The sequence below is a fragment of the Cebus imitator genome, unplaced genomic scaffold, assembly GCF_001604975.1.
Source record: "Cebus imitator isolate Cc_AM_T3 unplaced genomic scaffold, Cebus_imitator-1.0 Scaffold5, whole genome shotgun sequence".
NCBI classification, from domain to species: domain Eukaryota; kingdom Metazoa; phylum Chordata; class Mammalia; order Primates; family Cebidae; genus Cebus; species Cebus imitator.
Window position 1 is genome coordinate 15,267,083 of NW_016107320.1, and position 24,690 is coordinate 15,291,772.

At 39.0% G+C, this 24,690-nt stretch overlaps 1 protein-coding gene across 2 annotated transcripts in view; it reads right to left on the reverse strand.

The window, feature by feature from the left end:
• Nucleotides 1–24,690, reverse strand: part of ZMAT4 (zinc finger matrin-type 4) — a 367,372-nt gene that overhangs the window by 138,097 nt on the left and 204,585 nt on the right. For both annotated transcript variants that reach the window (XM_017537215.2, XM_017537226.2), the window contains exon 5: nt 9,271–9,498. In XM_017537215.2, the coding sequence (XP_017392704.1) occupies nt 9,271–9,498 (228 nt within the window). The remainder of the gene's footprint in view (nt 1–9,270; nt 9,499–24,690) is intronic.

The window sequence follows — 24,690 nt, forward strand, 5'->3', positions numbered from 1 at the left end:
CCCCATCGTCTCAGCTCAAAATCTCCTGAAACTGATAATCAACTTCAGCAAAGTCTCAGGATACAAAATCAACGTGCAAAAATCACAAGCATTCCTATACATCAATAACAGACTAACAGAGAGCCAAATCAAGAACGAACTGCCATTCACAATTGCTACAAAGAGAATAAAATACCTAGAAATACAACTAATGAAGAACGTAAAGGACCTCTTCAAGGAGAACTACAAACCACTGCTCAAGGAAATAAGGGAGGACACAAACAGATGGAGAAACATTCCATGCTCATGATTAGGAAGAATCAATATCATGAAAATGGCCACACTGCCCAAGTAATTTACAGATTCAATGCTATCCCCAACAAGCTACCAATGACCTTCTTCACAGAACTGGAAAAACCACCTTAAACTTCATATGGAACCAAAAGAGAGCCCGCATTGCCAAGTCAATTCTAAGCAAAAAGAACAGAGCTGGAAGCATCACACTACCTGACTTCAAACTATACTACAAGGCCAAAACAGCATGGTACTGGTACCAAAACAGAGATATAGACCAATGGAACAGAACAGAGGCCTCGGAGGCAACACCACACATCTACAACTATCTGATCTTTGACAAACCTGACAAAAACAAGCAACAGGGAAAGGACTCCCTGTTTAATAAACAGTGTTTGGAAAACTGGCTAGCCATGTGCAGAAAGCAGAAACTGGACCCCTTCCTGACACCTTACACTAAAATTAACTCCAGATGGATCAAAGACTTAAACATAAGACCTAACACCATAAAAATCCTAGAAGAAAATCTAGGCAAAACCATTCAGGACATAGGCGTAGGCAAGGACTTCATGACTGAAACACCAAAAGCATTGGCAACGAAAGCCAAAATAGACAAATGGGACCTAATCAAACTCCACAGCTTCTGCACAGCAAAAGAAACAGTCATTAGAGTAAATCGGCAGCCAACAGAATGGGAAAAAATTTTTGCAGTCTACCCATCTGACAAAGGGCTGATATCCAGAATCTACAAAGAACTAAAACAGATTTACAAGAAAAAAACAAGCCCATTCAAAAGTGGGCGAAAGATATGAACAGACACTTTACAAAAGAAGACATACATGAGGCCAACAAACATACGAAAAAATGCTCATAATCACTGGTCATTAGAGAAATGCAATTCAAAACTAATTGAGATATCATCTCACATCAGTTAAAATGGCGATCATTAAAAAATCTGGAGACAACAGATGCTGGAGAGGATGTGGAGAAATAGGAACACTTTTACACTGTTGGTAGGAGTGTCAATTAGTTCAACCATTGTGGAAGACAGTGTGGCGATTCCTCAAGGAACTAGAAACAGAAATTACATTTGACCCAGCAATCCCATTACTGGGTATATATCTAAAGGATTATAAATCAATCTATTATAAGGACACATGCACATGAATGTTCACTGCAGCACTGTTTACAATAGCAAAGATTTGGAACCAACCCAAATGCCCATTGATGATGGACTGGACAGGGAAATGTGGCACATATACACCATGGAATACTATGCAGCCATAAAAAATGATGAGTTTGTATCCTTTGTAGGGACATGGATGAACTTGGAAACCATCATTCGCAACAAACTGACCCAAGAACAGAAAATGAAACACCACATGTTCTCACTCATAGGCAGGTGCTGAACAATAAGAACACATGGACACAGGGAGGGGAGCATCACACACTGAAGCCTGTTGGGGGGAGCGAGGGGAGGGACAGTGGGTGGTGGGGAGCTGGGGAGGGATAATAGGGGGTAAAATGCCAGATGTAGGTGATGGGGAGTAACGCAGCAGCAAACCACATTGCCATGTGTGTACCTATGCAACAATCTTGCATGTTCTTCACAAGTACCCCCAAACCTAAAATGCAATAAAATATATATTAAAAAATTTTTTTCAAAAATGCAATACAATGTATACTAGGATTAAACACCACAAAATTTAGTTGACCTTCAAACAACACAAGTTTAAACTGCATGGGTCTGTTTATACAGACATTTTCTTTAATTAATATATTGGAAAAATATTTGGAGATTTGCCACAGTTTGAGAAAACAGATGAACCACAAAGCCTAAAAATATTTTTAAAAATTATAAAAAGTTACATATGTCATGAATGCATAAAATATATATAGCTACTAGTCTATTTTATCATTTACAATCATAAAATATACACAAATCTATTATTAAAAGTTGAAAGTTACCAAAACTTTCACACATATACACAGACCACGCACATGGCACCATTTGTAGTCAAAAGAAATGTAAAGAAATATAAAGAGGCAGTATTAAATCATAGCTGCATAAAGCTAACGTAAGTAGACACTGTCCTACTGTAATAATTTCATAACCGTCTTTTGTTGCTGTTGCAATGAGGGCAAGTAGTGTGAGAATTCACTGACAATGTCATGTGGCGCTAATCATCTCCATGTGAGCAGCTTGTCTCCCCAGTAAATTGTGTATTGCAGTAAAAAGTGATCTCTGGAGGTTCTCATGTATTTTTCATCATGTTTAGTGAAATGCTGGAAACCTTGAATAACACCGTGCAACTCATGATGCTGGAAGTGCTCTTAAGAAGCATGGGAAAGTCAGGACTACAAGAACAAGTTGAATTGTTTCATATGTGCTATGGATGGAAATCTTCAGATTGGTTGCCTGCCACTTCAAGATAAATGAATCCAGCATAAGGCCCATTGTTTAAAACAAAACAAAACAAGAAAAAGAAATTTGTGCGATTGTTGCTATAGCTACACCAGCAGACATGAAAACCTTGTGCTTTTTGAGAAATATTTTGGCCTTATATAAGAAATTCAGCTTTTATGTGGTACAAGATTGCTAAAAGAAAAGCATACCTAATATGATTCAAGAATAAGTGAACTCATTATAGGACAACTTAAAGCAAAAGTAAGGTGAAGGATCTAAAGCTGGAGAAGTTAATGCCAGCAAAGGAAGGTCTGATAACAGGAGCAGCAACTTCTGCCAACCAAGAAGCAGCAGAAGAGGTCCCAGACATTATTAAGAAAATTATTAAAGAATGGCTAGGCACAGTAGCTCATGTCTACAATCCCAGCACTTTGGGAGGCTGAGGCAGGCGAATCACTTGAGGTCAGGAGTTGGAGGCCAGCCTGGCCAACATTGAAAAACCCTGTCTCTGCTAAAATTACAAAAATCAGCCGGGTGTGGTGGCATGCACTTGTAGTCCCAGCTACTCCAGAGGCTGAAGCAGGAGAATTGCTTGAACCCAGGAGGTGGAGGTTGCAGTGAGCTGAGATCCCACCACTGCACTCCAGTCTGGGCAACAGAGCAAGACTTTAGGGGTGGGGAAAAAGAAAGAAAAGAAAAGAAAAGAAAAGAAAAGAAAAGAAAGAAAATCAACTTTCTGAATGGTTTTTTAATGCAGAAAAAAGCCCCTATTCTGGGGAAAAAATGCCACTAGGATACTTATTTGTAAGGAAGAGAAGCAAGTACCAGGGTTTAAGGCAGGAAGGGATAGAACTCAACTATTTTGTGCAAATGCAGTCAGGTTTATGATAGGGACTGCCCTTATCTATAAATCTGCTACCCACATTTCCCAGTAGGCTTGAAGGAAAAATATAAATACCAGCTGGTAGTCTTTTGGTTGACAAGAAGTCCTGGACAACAACAACTGTTTTTCTGGATTAGCTCCATGGATGCTTTGTCCTTGAAATTAGGAAGTACCTTGCCAGTAAGGAACTGCCTTTTAAAGTTTTTTTGATATTGGACAATGCCCCTGACTACCCAGAACCCCGTGAATTCAACATCGAAGGCATCAACGTGGTTTACCCCTCACTAAACACAATGTACCTAATTCAGCCCCTAGGTTAGGGGGTGCTTAGGAACTTTAAGGCTTGTTACTCACAGTACTCTATGGACAGGACTGTTGACACTATGGAAGAGAATTCTGATAGAGAAAACATTATGAAAGTTTGGAATCCAAGAGCTAACAGACACTATACCAGAGGAATTAACAGAAGACAGCATGGTGGAAGGGAGTACTTCTGAGACAGTGCCTCAGATGACGAGGAAGATGACGTAGAAGAAGCAGAGCCAGAAAACAAGTTGATGTTAGACAATCTGGCAGAGGGGCCCAATGATTCAAGACTGCTTTTTGGCTTCTTTTATGACACGGACCCTTCTATGATACAGATACTGATATAAAAGCAAGCAATGGAAGGATTGGTACTGTGGAGAAATATTTATAGAGAAATGAAAATGCAAAAAAGTCAGAAACAATGATGTATTTCATAAAATTACACTGAGAGTGCCAGACTCTCTGCCTCCCCTTCCACCTTCTCCACCTCTTTGGCCTCTGCCAACCCTGAGAAGCAGAACCGACCCCTCTTCTTCCTCCTCCTTCACCTACTCAAGATGAAGATGACGAGGATTTCCACTTAACAAATAGTCAATATATTTTCTCTTCCTGATGATTTCCTTAATAATATTTTCTTTATGTTACTTCATTATAAAATTACAGCATGAAACATGTTTAACACACAAACTATGTGTTAACCAACTATGTTATTGGTAAGGCTGCCAGTCAACACCAGGCTATTAGCAGTTAAGTTTTTGAAGAGTCAAAAGTTATTTGCTGATTTTCAACCGTGGAGGGGGTTGCTGTCCTTGATCCCTGTGTTATTCAAAAGTCAACTGTACTTGGAGATAAGTTTAACAAATCATGTGCAAAACGTTAACACTGAAAACTACAAAACATTACCGATATAACTTAAACATAAATGAATAGAGAGATAGAGGATGTTCATGGATTGGAAGACTCAACATTTTGAAGAATTTAAATAAATTATTCCCAAATTGGTCTATAGATTGAATTCAATCCCATTCAACATTCCAACAAAGCCTCTATGCAAGATTGATTCTAAAATGTAGGCTGACATGTAAAGGATTTAAAACAGCCAAATAATCTTGAGAAAGAAGAAAGTTGAAGAACTGGCGCTACCTCACTTTGAGACTTCTATAATCCTGAAAAATCAGTACACTGTGGTGCTGGTATAAAGACAAAGACACCCATGGAACAGAATAAATTGTCCAGATATAGACTCACACAATCAATAGAGGTTCAATAAAGGTCATTGAAGGCAATTCAATGAGGAAAAGAAAATATTTACTGCAGCTTTCTGTAGCAACTGTGTAAATATGTAAAAATGAAATAAAGCTTAACCTTTACTTTATATTGTACATAAAAATTAATTTCAGATACATCATAATTCTACATGTAAAAGTTAAAACTACGAAATTTGCAGAAGAAAACAAACAAGAATATCTTGGTCATAGGTACAGGCAAAGATTTTTTTTAGATAAGACACAAAAAGCAATGATTATGAAAGAATAAAAAAGATAAATTAGCCTTCCAAAATTTAAAAATACCTGCTCATCAGAAGGCTTAAGAAAATTAATAGTTAAGCCACAAACTAGGAAAAAATATTCACAATGCATATGTCCAAGAAAGAATGTGAATCCATTATATGTGAAAACCTTATACTTTGTCTTATTAATGAAAAGGCAAAAAACCAAATTTTTAAAAATAGACACAGACACTTCACAAAGGAAGATATACAAACGACCAAAAAGCACATTTAAAAAGTACTTGACATCATTAGTCAATATGGAAATACGAATTAAAGGCATCCTGAAACACCCACCTATACTCACTAAAATGGCTAAAATTTAAAAGACTCAAAGAACAATGTTCATGAGGCTATGGAATTCTTATATGTTAGCTTTTTGAAGTGCACAATAATGCAACTATTTTAGATTTTGGCAGTTTCTTAAATAGTCAAAAATACACACAACTTATGACCCAGCAATCCTACACATAGCTATTTACCAATAGAAGTAAAACATGCATTGACAAAAAAAAAAAAAAAAAAAAAAAAAAAAAGTCTTGTGCAGTAATGTTCATGAAAGCTTTATCTAAAATAGTACCAAAATAATCCAAAGGTCATCAGTGAATGGAATAGATAGACAAGTTGTGGTATTTTTGTCTGTAGAATACTGCTCAGCAATAAAAAGGTACTACTTTGCTTTATATGCTATAAATAAATAAATTTCATAAAACAATATGCTATCCAAAATAAGCCAGACACACAAGAAATACATATTTTATGATTCCACTTATATGGAGTTTTAGAACAAGGAAAACTAATCTATCATGAAAAAATGAGAAAAGTGGTTATCTGGAATGGAAGGTTGGAATTGGCTGGGAAAGGGTACATGGAAATTTTCCCATGATGGAAAAGTTATGTATCTTAATAGGGCTGTGGTTTATACAGGTGTTTGCATTGTCGAAACTCATAGAACTGTAACACGTAATATGTCTGTGTTTCACTACACATAAAATATGCATCATTTCAAAAAAGTAAAACAGAATTAGAAATAATTTCTTATAAAAATATTAAATCAGGATCCTTCTAGAAATGAAAATTATTGCCATGTTAATTTCAGGTAATTTTGTTTTAGGACATTCTCTGCTCATTCATTCATTCAGCCAACTATTGAGTAACTATTATGTGTCCCACTATTCTAGATGTTTTGAACATATAAATGAGTAAACCAGACATAGATACTAATAATCTACAAGTGACTGAGAGAAAGAAAATACAAAAAAAAAAGTAAGTAAACAATGGAGTGTTTAAAAATGTGAGAAATGCTATGAGAGAAAAGAGAAAAAGCCTACCATCCTGTAACATTGCTATATCATGCTTCAGCTGCCTGATACCATTTTATTAAAGTCGTGGATATGCCTATATTTATGGATTAGCATTTTTTGCCTCTATTAATTGATTGATCATACATTAGAAGCATTACAAGAATAGAGGATGGTGTGTGTGGTGTGTGTTTCAAAGTGCTGGGTTACCATAGTTGCTTTATTTCTTAAGCTTTTGCAATATTTAATAATTGAATAAATACCTATGAGGGTATCACCTGGTGCATGTGGAAAGGTTGCTTTCAAGGGCATTGTATTCAATGCTAATCACATTCCATGGGCTACTGAGTCACAGTCACATTGAGTGATTGAGTCGAAGAGCAGCCTTTTTGTCTTCCATATGAAAGACAAGCTGCTCAAATGTTACAGAATTCAGACGCCCAAGTCATTAAGATGTAGTTGTACATAAAAGATGCCGCGTTGATAATTCAAAATAGACAGGAAGAATGTGCTCCAGGAATAATTTTTCTTCAAGTTATAATATCTGGCACCAAAACATAAATAAAGCCCTATTTTTCTCCTTCAATGCCCTGCCGGGAAGGAGTCACTGAGACAACTTGTTACCTGCCAGTAACACAGGCGTTGCAGGTAGGCCTTCAGCTATGGAGAAACCCTGCTTATTTTCTTCAACAAGACATAGACTGAAAACCTAAGAATCGTCCATCAAAAAGCAGTAGTACCATTGACTCAAAAGCTTCTGCAATGAGATTATCCAACATGTTGAAATATAAAGCTTCATGTTGTTTTTCTGTAGCTAAAAAACATACATGAAAATAAAGTGTTTTTAATATTTGCTCTTTTTTGTTCTTTTTAAGCTGGTATTTTGGGACAAATATCAATCTCTAATCAAGCTCTACAGATGTAATCATGTACCTCCAACCTTAAATCTATGCTGCAGTACAAGATGTTTCCACGATGACTTCTTAGCTGTCTCTAGCCTGTTCCTGACCTTTGCTCATGCATATGTGATACTGCTCACACGGAATGCCTTCTCACCTTCTAACATGCCTCCTACTTTTCTAGTTTTAAATCAAGTATGTTTCTTTGGTGAGTTCTTCTGCAACCAACATATTGAGAAGTGACCTGTCCTTCCTCTCAGTTCGTTATTACTTATTTTGTCTAGAATTGTTCCAACTCATTTTCTGTTACAATTATATCCCTTAGAGGTTCACAGCCAGGTTAGGGTAATTAGAATTGTAGGCTGTGTATGCAGAACCCTGTTTAAACCCAGGTTGCCCTCTCCAAATTAATTTGTAAATTTTGTTATCTATAGCTTACAGCCTTTATGAATGATAGTCCCCTGACCTGCCCACAAAAGCTTATCAAACTTACACCAAAACTGAAGTGTAGTATCAATAGCACCCCTTACAGAATTATTTTTCTGAGAAAAATGCAGTTTCTCAGAAAATACAGTATGCAATTTTACTGTACTGCTATGCTGCTAATATCAAGCTGATCAAAAGGATGTTGGTGATCAAAAATGCTTGAATGGTTGCTGGTGATAAAATATTCTATTTAGTCCCACAAATTGGTTGATGGCTTCCTAAGGAATCCACAGAACTAATCCTCATGCTATGATTTCCAAATTCAGCAGCTCCCTTAAAACCTCACATGAACTTCAATGATACATGATTTCTAGCAGTCAAGAAAAACCTGTCCAGGACAGGGGCAGTGTGGGAAGGAGAAAGGGGTTGACTACGAAGTGCCGCACAGCACCGTCTTATCTCGATTTCTCAGAGATTTTATTAAAGGGGCTTGGGCTTGCTTTCACTCATTACAGTGAGTCAATTTGTTGCTTTGTTTGGGCTAAATTTTAAAAAGCACAAGAGTTTAAGATAAGATAATACTATTTAGCCTTTTAGCATCTTTTCTTTTTCATTTTTCTTTTTTCTTTTTCTTTTTTTTTTTTTAGACAAGTCTCACTCTGTCACCCAGGCTGGAGTGCAATGGAGCGATCTCGGCTAACGGCAACTTCTGCCTCCTGGGTAAAGCGGTTCCCTTGCCTCAGCATCCTGAGCAGCTGGCATTACAGGCATGCGCCACCACAGCTGGCTAATTTTTGTATTTTAATAGAGGTGGGTTTTCACCATGTTGGCCAGGCTGGTCTTGAACTCCTGACCTCAAGCAATCCACTCGCCTCAGCCTCCCATTTAGCACCTTTTCTAACACTGCTACTCTACGAAAGCATTCAGTAAAGAAGGCGGTTAAAGATAAAGCAGAAGGAAAACAATCCGGTTTATGAATAGATGCCTTTGGTTTGAAAAGCGGTCAATACAAATATGAAAATAAACACTTTGAAACAAAGGAGTTTATAAAAAATTAAACTAAAGCGAGTCATCTGCTCATTTCCTTTCTTGTCCATTTCTTTTGGATGAGCCTCACTTTTTCGTTAATAATTAAAGAAAGAAGAAAAATCATCCCGATTTGTGAAAGCCCCATCTTTTCTCTGAAAGCCCAATTTTGTGGCAGAAGTGAGAAGAGCTGCCCTTACCTCTCAGTTCCCCCATATCCAGGGTTGTCCCCAGTTGTTCTAATAAAGCAACTCTTGCCGCATTCTTTTTGTGTTTCTTGCCATCATAATGTTGCTGGGCCATCAGAGGGTTATTAAACCAGGCTGCACAGAGCCCACAGTATCTGTCTGAATCTCTTCTTTGATAGGGAGATGCGACCACCGGAGCAGTGTCCATCCGTGGCGGCTTAAGTGGGCTCAGGGGTGTCGCTGTGAAAGGAAACAACCAGAGAACCACAGCCACGTTAGTCCAACACTGAGTCCACTATTCCTCAGTCCCTGAAGACCAAAAGTCTCCTGTTCACTACACAGTTTAAACATCCCCAAGAGTTCACTGACAGCCGGAAAATTAGCCCTGCCAGCTTTCATTTTTGACTTGGGACACAAATAAATATTCTTAATATATTGAGATCAAAGTTTGCATATTGTTATGCCAAAATCTGATCATTCAAGAGACCATCGCTTAGGGGAAAAATAAGTTTTTAAAAATAAGTTCTCAGTTATTTCCGCTGTGGCTCTCGGAAGCTATGGGTGATAGCTCTAAGTATTTGGCTGCCTAGAGTAGCTTTGTAAACACGGTTATTGAAGGCCTTTTCCACTCACTTTTAAAATGCATTCTGCTCTAACATGGGCATTTAGAAAAAAGAAAAAGTGGTAAAATACAGGGGACAAGTTCAATGAACCAGGTAAAATTTGAGCAATAATTTTTCTAGCATCACTAATAATGCAATAAGCCTATTGTAATTGCTTTCAATTAGTGTGTGTCTCCGTGTGTGTGTGTGTGTGTGTGTGTGTGTGATGCTAAAAATAAATATTGGATAAAATGCAATTAAATAAATAAATTCATAGAGCTAAGGGAGTCATCTATCTGTCAAAAGAAAGCTAATGCTTGAAGTAACATTGGACAATCATGACTTAGAAAGATTCTGAATGAATGAATTGGACATTGTGTGTTATAAATATAAATAAATACAATAATGGCTAGGTGGTAGAAACTGATCTTTTGGCGACATGGGTTGTATTAATTGGGAAGTCATGCTAATTTTATTGTCAGCTGTTTGTTTATTGTAATAGGCTATATTCAACCTGCACCTGCTAACGTTGATGCTGAAAGAACATTTTTCTAAAAACCAAAAGAAAAATATCGTAGATCAGGTGTACTCATCTAAACAGAATAGACAAGTATCACTATTTTGAGATTGCATTGTCCCACCTATTAAATTAACACATTTCATTGTGATTATTTCTGGTCCAGAAAATAAAACAGAAAAGAGAGTCTGACTTGAAGGAGCTTACTAATGGAAAGTAAAAATAACTTCTGTATGCATTACAACTACAAGTTGCTTCCATCCTCACAAGGACTATGACTTGGCTTTTTATCCCATTTTTCAGATGTTAGACTTCAGAAATGCTAGTGATTTACTGACAGTGAGGTATCTACTGATGGGAAAAACAGGACTAAAACAAAATCTGGAATTCCCAAAACCAATGTTCCCTTCAATACCCCCCAAGGCTCCTGTTCATACTTCTTAATAAGCAAAGGGATATTTTTTCTAGATCCATCATCTTTGTATTTCATATAGGATTTCATTAAATTCTAGAAAAATATTCTGGTCCAAATATTTTGGAGAAGAAATCAATATATAAATTCTCACATGCGCCATCAGTCCTAATGCAGTCTACAGCAGCATGTTGCGTGTGTTGTTTCTGAGATGGAGGATGGAGCTGACAAAACCAAGAGCATTAGGGTTGCTGTTCCAAGGAAAAGCTGAGACCTCAATAACAAGTGAAGGAACCAATTCACCAAATCCCCAAGGTTTCAAGTAACTTTTATGTGGATTTTTATTTTTTCTATTAAAAACCTTATATAGAAACAAGTATTTGCTAAATGACATTTTAATTCAAGTAATGCCTGTATCATTACAGCATTCCTAAGAAGTTCTTTCCCCTTTATTTAGAGATTTCATCAGAGTGAGACGTTTTAGCTAGCTTAAACTTAATGGTGTTATTTCTATAGAGACTCACAAACAGCATGCCCCTTAAAAGCCTCATTGCAGGATTTGGTCACATATGACCATGCAGAAATAAAGCTCAAACGTGGGCCATTCCAGCAGCCACCCAGTATCATTATTCTATGACTTAGAAATAAAAGCTACAAATATGCAGTTGACTTGGATGTGAGAAGATCTGTATCTACTTTTCTGAAAGTAATTGAATCTTGCTTCCAAAGTTTCCTGAATCCTTATCAATTTCTGAGGATATATAGCCGCCCATTGTTTTTGATGGCAATGGAAAACATATCAAATGTTTACCATCTGAATAAATGTTGACTCTTGAAGGATAATTTATTTTTCTTTAAAGTAGGCCCTATAAAACATTTCAGTCAATTTTATCAATTGATACCTTCTATACTACATTCTGGTAGGAGCGAGGCACAATAGAATATCCATCAAATAAGATAATCTTATCTTGCACATAAGAAAATAATTTGATGTTACATTGGTATTGTAACTTCTCCTCCTGAATAATCCTACTATCTTGCGTATAGCCTGAAAGTTTAAGGGATTTTTTTCTTTTTTTTTTTGCTTCTGTTTTTAACTGTCTTCATCCATTTAAACCCAGCTTATATTCCCTTAGTGCCTATACAAGCAGGCAAACGCGGTAGCATAAAAACAGCCTTGAATCAAAGTCAGACCTCTGGTTGGGTGGGGCTCCACCGTCAGCGAGTTGTGTGACCTTTGGTAAATTTCTAAGGTCCCTGGTTTCCTCAAGGTTAAAATTCAGGCTAACCATCTCTTTTAAAATTAACGTACTTTGCAGCTAACCCATAGGCTGTAGATGGAACAAATTGTAGAAGCTCTCTCCCTTTTACGGCTTTGATTCAATGCCAAATATAGATATTACGTGGGAGGAGAGCAGTTTCCAGGTTTTAATGATAAACCTGTGTGTGTACATGAACCATAACACTGACATTCTTTAGCAGAGTGTATTCTTTCAATAAAATGAATAAAGAGGGGGGCAAAGATCTTTTGGTTTAAAAACATACTTTAAAAAACTGTAGTTGACATGTAGTTAATTTTGATTTTGTTTATGTTTTTGTTCTAATTGCGAAAAAAATTTAACTAAATACTTACTTTACCCATCCTTTAAATAGATTTGACCAAAAGTCGATTAATTGAAACCAGTGGTTTTTAACATTAAACTCACCAGGCTTTAAAAATTTCTGTGTCCAGACTCTGCCCAGATCAATTCTATCTTAAACTCCAGGAGTGGGAAGCAAGCTTCAGGATGATTTTAAAACCTCCCTCCCCCCAGAGCCTGATCCACGTTTCCAAATCACGGCCAATGTTGAGAACAAATGATCTAAATATTGCACATTTTCTTTGAAAATAACTATAAAATAAAGCTTTCTTAGATCTTCACATAAAAGAAAGCAGCATAATACATCCAACAGCAATGGAGCTAGTTTTGCTGTAGGCAATAGCCAAAATGTCACATCATCCATGAGACAGAAAGAAATAATTACTCGCCTTTTTAAAACTCCAATTAATTTTCCCATTTTACCATAACATAAAAGAATCACTAAAATAGGAGCTAACATTGCAAATTCATATTGGTAAAGTTAGACGGCAATTCCAACTCCTTTCCCCATGAAGCAAGCGCTGTTGTCCCACCCACCTCTGTTCAAGGCCGTGACCAGCCTGGTGTGCTGCCCTGTACAAGGCACTCCGCATAGCCGTGCGCCTCTCCCACAAGATGCTCCTGAATCCCATATGCTTTGTGGGGCCTTAACAACCTCAGCAAGAAGTAGGTCTTCCTCCTCTAAGCTTATACAGTATTTACTCACTGCACAATTCATTTGGCATTTCTTAAATACCACCTTGTAACCTCAGCTGTGTGAATGTGCATCTGTGTGTATATGTAAGGGAAACTGGAACAGAAGCTCCCATCAGACACTTTTGTGTGGTTCTCTTCTAGTACATGTTCACAACTCCTGTTTCAATTCATAAAAATGAAAAAAAAAAAAAAAACTTGAAAGTCAAGTTTTTTCGGATCAATTTATTACCCAAAACTGACATGAAGTCACATGAGACAAATTACAGTCTTTACATTTGACTTAAACATACATACATATTGCAATAGAACTAGTAATACCTTTGGTCAGGGACTGCTGTCCTATATCCATATAAACACAGTGTATGGTATCTGTGGCTTATTATATATCCCAAATCCTACAATTTCTGATTTGCAAAATACAATCACCCCCAAATATTTTGAACAAAAGATCATGGATCTATAGTTGATTCAGAGTCATTAAAATCAATGTGAGCTCCTCTAACGCTTGAGCTAAGTGAAGCAAGTCAGTTTTCAACACTTGAATTCTAAGAATCACCTCAACGTAGAATGAATTTCAACATCACTCTTAGTACCTGGTGCAAAGTTTGTCAAGGAGTCTGTTATCAGCAGCTATCTGTCACCTGTGGGATATGTTGTCTTGAGTAATAATCTAAAATAATATATATATATATATATATATATATATATTCATCTTATATTTGTTTCTTCCGGGCATAATAACCACAGTTGATTTAAGGGTAAAAGTATTTCCACAGCTCCTGTGTGTGTCTCTATATTAGTCTGTTCTCACCCCAAGAATAAAGACATAGCTGAGACTGGGTAATTAATAAGGTAAAGAGGTTTCATTAACTCACAGTTCCACAGAGCAATAGGCCTCAGGAAACTTACAAGCGTTGCAAAAGGGGAAGCAAACACATTCTTCCTCACATGGCAACAGGAAGGAGAAATGACCGCAAAAGAGGGGAAAGCCCCTTATAAAGCCATCAGATCTTCTGAGAACTCATTCACTTTCACAAAAGCAGCAGTGTGGGGGGTAACCACCCTCTTGATTCAATTATCTCCCACTGGGTCCCTCTCACAACAAGTGAGAATTACAGGAACTAAAATTTAAGATGAGATTTGGGTGGGGACACAGCCAAACCATATCAGTCTCTACCAGAAAATTTCCTCATTCTGTAACTGCCTACATTGTCTAATTACCTAACGTATTCTACAACCTGACTCTTCATGGCGCCAGCACTTTGCATGCAACAGACACATAGTGTAAATTCCACGCCTTTTGATGAATGAATGAATGAATAAATAAATAAAATATTTTTCACATTATGAGTAAAGAAATATGGTAACCAAGAGTTTTCTTGTTTCTTCTAGATTGTGTCATTTACAGCTTAGGTAGCTAGGTCCTGCACCAGCCAATATAAATATAAGTCAGTACATGACAAGATCCTGATGGCTGAACTGCGGAAGGGTAACATCTCAAAGTGCACATACATGTCGCAGTCTCGCTCCTTCTTTTGGAATCAACTAAATATATTAAAAGCAATTATTCTCCCAAAATTCTATTTTCTGGAGTGGCTTGTTTCTGTAAGTTGCAGAGAGTGCACATCCTCTTGGAAAATTTACTTTCAAACAGGAAACCATTGACTCTGACTTGCTGATCCAAACCCTCACTCTAGCTTTTGGTATGGCCCCAACCATCCTAGCTTTCCTGGGACTGAGATGGTCTCCCAGGACCTGTGGTTTTTGGGGCTTCAACAGGGAGAGTCCTAGGCAAACTGAAATTGGTCACTCCAGCTTCTGAGGACAGACTGGATTTAACGTCCTACAGGGAAATTAGTAAAGACTTTGGGAACAACTGTTCCAGAGATAAGAGCACGTGTTTCGTCCAACAGGACAAGATTCACGGACAGATTCAAAGCTCTAGCAGACCACCAGGTGGGCATCTTTAGCTGGAAAGGAGGGCGACACCACCAGCAGTGAGATAGATTCCTACCTGCCCGTCCCTGTCTGCCTTCTAGCCCCTTGTAGTTTGTCAAGGAGTCACAGGGTTCTCTGCCATTCAAGTTGACAACCCTACACTCCTCTCTCTCTCTCCCCCACCACCCGCCAACCTGTCTAACACACACATACAAACACACACATACACCACTTTCTCTCTCACTAAGTCCCCCGCCACGCTCCCTCCCTAGACCCTGGCTCTTTATTTTCTTCCTTTCTCCTTTTCTCGCCTTTTCTCTCCCTTTTCACTCATGCTTAATGTTTTCTAGCCTTTAGGATAGTGACGTTTAATTCATTGTCACAAGGGATGTGGGGGGGTTTGGTATAGAGAAATAGAGCCAGAATTTATTCATTTTAAAGCACGTAGTTTTTTTCACCTAAGGCATTCTCATCCACAACAATAATTCTTTCCAGTTTGTGATATCATGCAATTTATTATGTCTGTTCTGTGTGTTTTCTCAAGTTACTCAGAGATCTTGTCTGATCAATAAGGCAGCTTGAAGCCCAGGGAGCTGAACCCACTAGTGTAGAGTCCCTTGATTAATACGCAGCAGAGGAAGCGGCAAAGACCACAACTCTGGACTCTAAGACCAGCCCCATATTTCAATGTCAACTCATTTCCAATAATGCCTGCAGAGCAATAGGCCAAATAAACAAACAGATTCATTCTAGAGTCAAAACACATTTCCTAGGCTTCCACATCTGCTCTCAGTGGGGATTATTTGAAAATGTTCATTTTTTTTCCTAAAAAACACTTTTTCTGATTTCCGATCCCTATAACTGCCTTTCTTTTTTTCCTACCCTAAATCAAATCGATGATAGTAGTATTTCTTCAGCAAGTATCCCTGTTTTCTGCAAATGCTATCAATGGTAATGTTAGATTAGATCATTCCGTGAGTGGCTTAAGAGGCAGCTGTCGGTGTAGTTCTATAGCTCTGTCTCCAAAGGGTCCAGCCTCCTCTGCGGGGAAGCACCTCACCTCCATGCCCACCACAAAGTCAGGCCTCATATTTAGATTTCTTCTGCATCTCTGGCAGAGGCTTGGGCCTCTTGTGTAGATAGCAGATGCTCAATGAATGTGTGATGAATACAGGAAAAGTGCTAGTGACTTTTAACATCAACTTGGGGGAATTTTCATGTTTTGATAAATGTGATAGCTAAATATTAAATCTTTGATAGTTTCATTAACCTTATTTTATAGGGTCAAAAAACAAGATAGATACTCCTAATAGGTGATAGATTAAATAAATCATAGTCACCTAAACTCTGAAAAACATGCAGCAATGAAAAAAAAAAAGATATGTTTTAGAAAAGTATTTTGGGACCTGGGGAAATGTTCAGAATAGGAGGTAAACTAAAAGATGTGGTTTATATGTATCATATAAACAAAATCACTTATACACACATGGCTGCAAAACTTTATATAACTATAACTCCTACTATTACTATATATATATGTGTGTGTGTGTGTGTGTGTGTGTGTGTGTGTGTGTGTGTGTGTAAAGCTTTGTAGACTAGAAGGCTATAGATAAAAATCTTAGCAATAGTTGTTTCTGAGTTGTGGAATATGGGTGATCTGCTTTGTACTCATGGATATATATATACTCCCTGATGCAGATGGAAAACATTTTTATTTTACCATTTATATATAGGCCACATATTATGCTAACTTGTTTTAGTACAGAGTCTAAAAAACACTGCTTAGGGAACTTGTGATGCTACAACACAGTCTTAAATCTCATAAGATTTTATTTTCAGCGCTTTATTATTAATTTATTGTAGACTTGAAGGAAAACGGGTTGGAAGAAGGCTGGCCCAGTCAGAATATAACGTAAAAATACCAGCTTCCCCTATTTCTGTAAAAGAGAAAAGCAGTTTTCCCACTGTTATCACAAATTCAAATATGGCTCTAATTATTTAGATAAAATGAAAGATACGTCTGGGTGTGAATTCTGCTACCTACCACCAGGAGATAGAAAAATCCACATGCTATTTATTTTATACCACGAAGGAAATGAAAAAGCACTATAATACATCCAATGTTTCAAAATACAAGCCATTCCACATTTCCTGAGAATAAACAAAGATGAGGATGACTTAAGGGGACCGTCCAATTCAATTATGTATCAACATTCTAAGTATAATCAGCCTATTAACAAAAGTTACTTCTTTACTCACAATGCATTCATATATCATCAATCTTCATTAAGAGAGTATTAATAGATCATTGATTTTCATTAATATAGAATAATTCCCTCTAGTTTCAGTCACTCGATTAGGTTCTAAATATCTTAAGTATGCCTGTTTTCTGCAGAATTTTCACCTTTGAAAATAAGTCATCAAATAGAACTTTAGAGGCAAAGAAAGTCCTTTTATGACTTCCTTGTGTTGCTTGGCAAAAGACCCCAAAGGCTGTAATAGTCCACGTTCTTTGCCTTGAAATGAAGAGGCCATAATCTAAGGTCCAGGAGGGTAAGGATTTTTATCCTTTGTTTACTGACAGATTCCAGGTACTCAGAACTGTGCTTGGCACATAACAGGTGTTAAATAAACCCTTCTTGAATGAGGGGAGCAGCTTATTCTCCATAGAGTCATTTACATAAGAGGAGGAATCACTTCTCTTACATAAACTGCATTACTTCAGGACATCCTGCAAGTATAATGATGAATGCTGCAATCAGTGATAGCATCCACTCTGTCCAGACACATCCGAAAAGCAGTTGTTGCCCTGTAGTACATTCATGGTATTAAGCCTTCAAACCCTACTCAGTTAAGGTGATACACTCCCTGAGTTCAGTATCAAAGTCTCCAGTTACGGCCATAGTCCTCAAACTCTGTGCAGAGGTGTCCTACAATGCACAATGAACAAACTCATAGGAAATCTGTAAGATATTTTGACATTTTGGGGAAAGTCTAGTAACATCTGTTGGTCACCACAGGAACCATTAACTCAAGGTAGCTCACAGTTTCAACCTAGATGCTACATTCCTTGTAATGATTTCCCTTCCTGTGAAGCTGGGTTTTTGAATATTGCGGTGTATGACCAGTTAATCAAATCATTCAGTGAGGAACAAGAAACAAAGGTGGCAAGGTGCAGCTTGGTTTTAAAGTTACGCGGTACCTACCAGGCAAACACATTCATTAGTGTAGTTATTCAAGAAGGAAGTGAAAATATTAGATTTTTTTTCAATTTATGTGTATAATTATTTTAGACCAGGCACAGTGGCTCACGCCTGTAATTCCAGAGATGGGTGGATAACTTGAGCCCAGGAGTTCAAGACCAACCTGTGTAACACGGCAAAACCCAATCTCTACAAAAAATATGAAAATCAGCCAGGCGTGGTGGCACATATCTATAGTCCCAGCTACACAGGGCGGGGCTGAGATGGGAGGATTGCTTGAGCCCACGAGGTCAAGGCTGCAGTGAGCCATATGTGTGCCACTGCACTCCAGCCTAGGCACCAGAGGAGACCTTGTCTCAAAAACAAAAAAAATTCAGATAGCTACTAAATTATTAGGACATAAGTGTTTAAGTTGTTTGGACCTAGCTATTTAATAAACTTACCTATTAGGCATTTCTTTGGACCTAAGAGAACAGCAAAAAAAAAAAAAAAAAAAAAAAAAAAAGTACAGAGACATTAAGACTGTGGTAAACTTTTAGAAACACTAAGAATTATGACTTCACCCTTCTCCCTTCTTTGCACATTGCTTGGGAAGAATCCACAATCTGCTAATTGGGCACTACTAGAAGTGATGATTGCCTTTCCTCAAAAACTTCAAACCCCACATTTAACACACGGTTCCAGATGGACAACGTGGGCTTCCCTGGCAGGAACTGTTTGACCCACCTGCACTCTCAATGCCCACTGAAGCTGCTGCTCCTGGAGGCATCACCTGGATCACAGGCATTATCCTACAGGGGCTGGCAGCCTGGTCCGCTGACCCCTGGGAACTGAAACAAGCTTTGGTTCTTTTAATTCTTCCAGCCTTCCCCAGTCACCTAATCCATACCCCATGCTCAGGGGCGGGGAATAATTTACTTATCCGGCAGCATTAGCTATTCAACTAGAGAGCCAGCTTCCTGGATCATTTCTTATATCCTATGAATATTTATAGAGAATTCAAAGACGAGAAAAGTGATCAGTGCCAGAGGCACAGCAGAGAGAAAGTGCAGGCTAAGTTTAGAGGAAGAGAGACAAAGAGGGTGGCCTTTTGCCCTGGGCTAGAAGAAAGCTGCAATTTTAGAATGAATTTAGGGAAGTTGGTGCTGTTCCATTCTGTGAGTGGAATGCCTTTGTCTACACCCACTCTTCAGCTACCATCCCTCACTTCCGAGAAAAAGACCTCGTGGTTTCTCTATTGAACCTCCATTTTGATTTGCCTTAAGCATATATCCCTAAAAATAACATTGGTCTTAATAACCCACGGTTTGCAAGCTATGAAAATTGGCTCTATTTTGTATTTAAAGGATGAATATTAGCTATGCCTATATTTTGCATGTATCACTTTGAATTTAATCTAGAAATAAAGCACTTGATCTCAACTAGCATTTGGGGACTGCTTTTCTGAGTCAGTCTGTGAAATCTCAAAGCAACTCTAGAATTCTTGAGATCAGATGTGAGGTAGATGGGGCTATTCTGCTCCGTCATGTCAGGTCCCTGCCATCACCAAGATCGAGAGAATTTAGAGTATTACATGTGAAAGCAAGAAAGTGCACTGGTCCTGAGGGCTTGAAGACCATGCCCCTACACCACTGCTTCTCAAACGGAGCAATGAGTGTGATGGGCAAAGAAGTGCTGCGAGGGAGGAAGTTGATTTTAGGGCTGGTAAAGACTTTGCAGACTAATGTTGGAAAATCCCTAGGCTAATTTAGTCCCTGGGGGAGCAGAAGCCTATCTGGAGCCTGAACTATTCAGGTGTGTCACCCACACTCATTAATTTAACTATGGCTTGGCCATACATTGCACACTTCATTATTGCCACAGCCAGAAGGGCGGGCATGAGAAAGAATACGAAGGATTTATTTTGAGGGATTTTTAGGACAAGTGTGTCATTAACAGCCAGTGAGGACGTGTGCACCACCCACCAAGACCATCCACAGCACCAGGCAGCTAATTATAAAAAGCCTGTCTCAGGCCCCATCCTGGACCACTGGATAAGAATGTGCATTTTACAAGAGCCTCAGGTAACTCATATGCAAATTACATTAGGAAAGCATGGATTCAGTTCCTGTCAGAATCGCCCTGGGGATGTGTAGACATTTAGGAACTCCAGACGCTCTTAGGTCACTTACCTCAGAATGCCCTGGGGTGGGGCCCAGCCATTAGAGACGTTAAAGCTTTGCAGCCACCTCCAATGTGCAGACAGGACTGGGAACCCGCAGACTGGAGCAACAGCGTAGGGCATGGACTTCACTTGCACCTCAACCGTACCAAATATTCGTATAGTCATGTTTCATTCATTCAGCTATGTTCTGGCACTGTGCCCTGCCTTAGATATAGAGGGTCATCCATGACCTCATGGAGCTTAAAGTCTGAAATGGACATATTTTGAACTCATTTCGCAGAACTATTTTATTAAGATGTATTCATTCTACAGAAGTCTATGTGCATTCTTTAAAAAAAAAAATCACTGGCAAGGTACAGTGGCTCACACCTGTAATCCTAGCACTTTGGGAGGCTGAGGTGGGAAGATCACTTGAAACCAGGAGCTTGAGACCAGCTGACAACACAGTGAGACTGCACACCCAGCTACTTGGGAGGCTGAAGTAAGAGGTTCTCCTGAGCCCAGGAATTCCAGACTTAAGTGAGCTATGATCACGCCACTGTACTCCAACCTGGGTAACAGAGAGAGATCCCTGTCTCAATGAAAAAAAGAAAACACCTAAAAATTAGCCTGGCACAGTGATGTACATCTGTAGTCTCTGCTACTCAGGAAGCTGAGGTGGGAGGATCCTTTGAGCCCAGGAAGCTGAGTGAGCCGTGGTCACGCCACTGAACTCCAGCTTGGGCAACAGAGTGGGATGCTGCCTCTACAAATTTAAAAAATAACAATAATTTGTAGAAAACATAGGAGAAACAGGTACAAAGAAAATAATATTACAAAATATCATTTTGAAATAAAACCAAAACTAGATTCAAATCACAACTCTGGTGAGTTATTTTACCTATAGTGAGAATGTTTCCTAGTGGTTCAATTTCACACCCTTGTTGTGAGGATTAAAAGTGTCTGTTTCAAAAAAAAAAAAAAAAAGTGTCTGTTTCACTAAAGTTCTTTTTCTGGCATCTTGACCACAGGGAAAACTAAGACTAGAACCCAGATCCCCTGACTGCTGCCCTCTGTTCTCGCTCAGCCCCACATTGCCAGGCTGTGGAGAGCATGAGGCGGGAAGGGTGGTTGGTAAGAGTGAGTCAGGAAAGCTCGTGCGCTGGTGGTAGCAGGTTCCTGCAGCTGGTCGTAAGTTTGCTGACATTCCAGCAGTCAGAGATTCCTTCAAAGCCATCCAGGGTGTTTTGCAGAATGATAGAAAGTATATATAAGAGCCAGAGAGACGATATAAGGAAGAAAGGTATATGATGCAGGATAAAGGATGTGGAATTACTTAGCCAGAAGACAGAGGCTGAAACACAGCTTAATGACACTTGAGACACATAGAAGGTGACAGAATTCAGACTGATGGCCAGCTGTTTCCCGAAGCTGCTGAAAAACAGCTTTGAAGCAGAGAAGAGAGGGAGCTGAAGGGAGAAGATCCCTGATGTGAAGGCATGCTGGCTGTCCCCGGTAGGGGGTGGTTCTGGGAGGTTGATAGAATTAAGGATTATTATCTGATGGGGAAGGGGGAGATATTGGGCAAACCATACCAGACAATGAGAAAGAGTCAAATAGAATCTTACTGGAAACAGAGAGACGGATATGTTGGTAATTCAAGATTCATGAATGTCTAGATAGGAGTCATTCCATACCCTACACTCTGGAGGAAATATATTTTTTTTAAAAAAAGCACAATTTTTGGGTGGAGCACAGCAGCTTACACCTGTAATCCCAGCATGTTGAGAGGCCGAGGTGGTCAGATCATGAGGTCAGGAGATCAAGATCATCTTGGCCAACATGGTGAAACCCTGTTTCTACTAAAAAACATAAAAAACTAGCCGGACGTGGTGGCACACGCCTGTAGTCCCAGCTACTCAGGAGGCTGAGGCAGGCAAATTGCTTGAACCCGGGAGGCCGAGGTTGCAGTGAGCTGAGATTGCGCCACTGCACTCCAGCCTGGCGACAGACCAAGACTCCTTCTCAGAAAGAAAAAGAAAACAAAAGCTCAAATTTTGAATATAGAATTATCAGGATTCATCAGATGTATGGACCTCTTTCTCTCTGACTTCTTTGACTACACATAAAACCTCCCTTTGTGTCAAAAAGGCTGGACTCAAGGTTCATTTACATACCACAGAGAGTCCTTGCCTTGCCTGCTCATTAGCATTCTTGATATATTAGTTTTGCTAACTGAAAATGAAAGGGCCAGGTATTAAGATTTCATCTACTCTGTTGAGTGAAATGCAAAATGAAGACGCTAATGATTAGCAGTCTGCACTAATCAAGACATAATTCTGCAAAAATTCACAGGTAGGCCTTCAACCCATCTCCTGCTTCTCAGTTAAGTGATCTCAACAGGTGGCAAGATAGCAGCAATCTCTCCTTTAGATGACTGAGGACCCCTGGCTTCCAAAGACTTACCGATTTCTACAGTTTTGAGAATTGCACTCAGAAGGCCCAGATTATGTCTTCAGCCAGTACCACTAACAAGAAGAACTGCTGCCTCCAAAAAGGGTTGCAAAACTTTGTTGCTTAGTTCTTCAATGCAACTGAGCAACAACAAATTGAATACAATAAAGTAGGCCGGGTGAGGTGGCTCACACCTGTAATCCCAGCACTTTGAGAGGCCCAGGCAGGTGGATTATGAGGTCAGCAGTTCAAGACCAGCCTGGCTAACATGGTGAAACCCCATCTCTAGTAAAAATACAAAAATTAGCTGGGTATGGTGGCATGCACCTGTAATCTCAGCTATTCTGGAGGCTGAGGCAGAAGAATCGCTTAAACCTAGGAGGCGGAGGTTGCAGCGAGCTAAGATCGTGCCACTGCACTCCAGCCTGGGAGACAAGGCAAGACTCTGTCTCAAAAAAATAAAAATAAAATAAACTTCATCGGGACCGTTTAATCTCCCCTTTACAATTCATGGTACCTCAAGATGGACAAAATACCCCTTAAAAACTTTAGGTGGATTTACAATTAGAGCCATAAACTACTGAGTGCTCAACAAACAATAGAAGAAAATCACTTAGCAGGAAATCCTACACAAGAGAAACAATTTCTCTGAAGGCTGACAAAGGGAGGAAAATACATTAAATTTCATCTTTCTGTTTTCAGTAAGTGAACATGCTAGGCGTCTGTGTCACGTGACAATTTACATAGCAGAGTAACCTATCAAGAAATTAGATGCCTTGTTTTCTTATAGGCTCACTTCATTGATATAAGAGGAATTTTTGCATTCCGTTCCAAAATGCTAGCTAGGCCCTGAAGTCTGGTTTTCCCCTTCCCTAAGAGAGAATGAGCAAATGGATTTGTGCTGCATTGTCTGAGAGGCAAAAGGATCTGAATGTTAAAGAGGGAAGGCCTGTCGTTGGCAAAGTAATTGGCTTCTTGGGGACTAGGAAAAAAGGGAGTTGCAACTGTCAATAGAGACATGGGCGGCTTAAAAACAGCATATCCAAGTTGGGGGGCCTCCCTAGGAATGCTGCCCATGGGAACTTGCTCTTCTTTTCCATGGCCTAGGTTGGCATAGAAAAGATTTGGCCCATGTAGGAAAACAGATGATCGAAATCTACTTCAAAGGGAGCCCCAGGGCTGGACCTCCCGCCTGTGGAGGCCGAGAACACAACAGCATCCTGGTTGAGATCATAAAGTAGCCAGAGTCCATAGGTCGAGATTTCGCCCTTTGCCTGGCTCTAAAGAGGGAGAGGTACCCCAGTGAACGGCTAGGGCCGGCCTTCTCCCCAACCTTCAGGGTCAGGGAGCAGAAGTAATTTAACATGGATTTTTAAAAATATTTCAAAATGTTATATTAATTGCACTCAAATGCCAGGCAGTAATTTGTACCTATTGTATCTGATTCTTAAAGAAACAAATCTTTGCATTAAGCAAGAATTTTGAGGCTGATGTTTAAAATGTATAGATATTTCAAAGAATGAGAATATAGTTTGGGACATTTACTATCAATTATTTCAGGTGTAAGCTTACTTTATGAGTGTCTTCTCAATTTTATAGACTAGACGCTTTTAGGGTTCTTATCTTTAATAGATGATTCAGGAGTTGTTGCCAGAAAATCTTTCACTTGTACTTTTTTCTGAATAGTAATGCATTTTGTGTATGGCTTCCAAGTCCTGTCCATGTTTTCTGTTGACAGTTTCAGAGTATGCACAGGAAATTGATTGTTTTAATGTTCTACTATTTTCCTTTATAAAAGTATGTCGGGCCGGGCAAGGTGGCTCACAC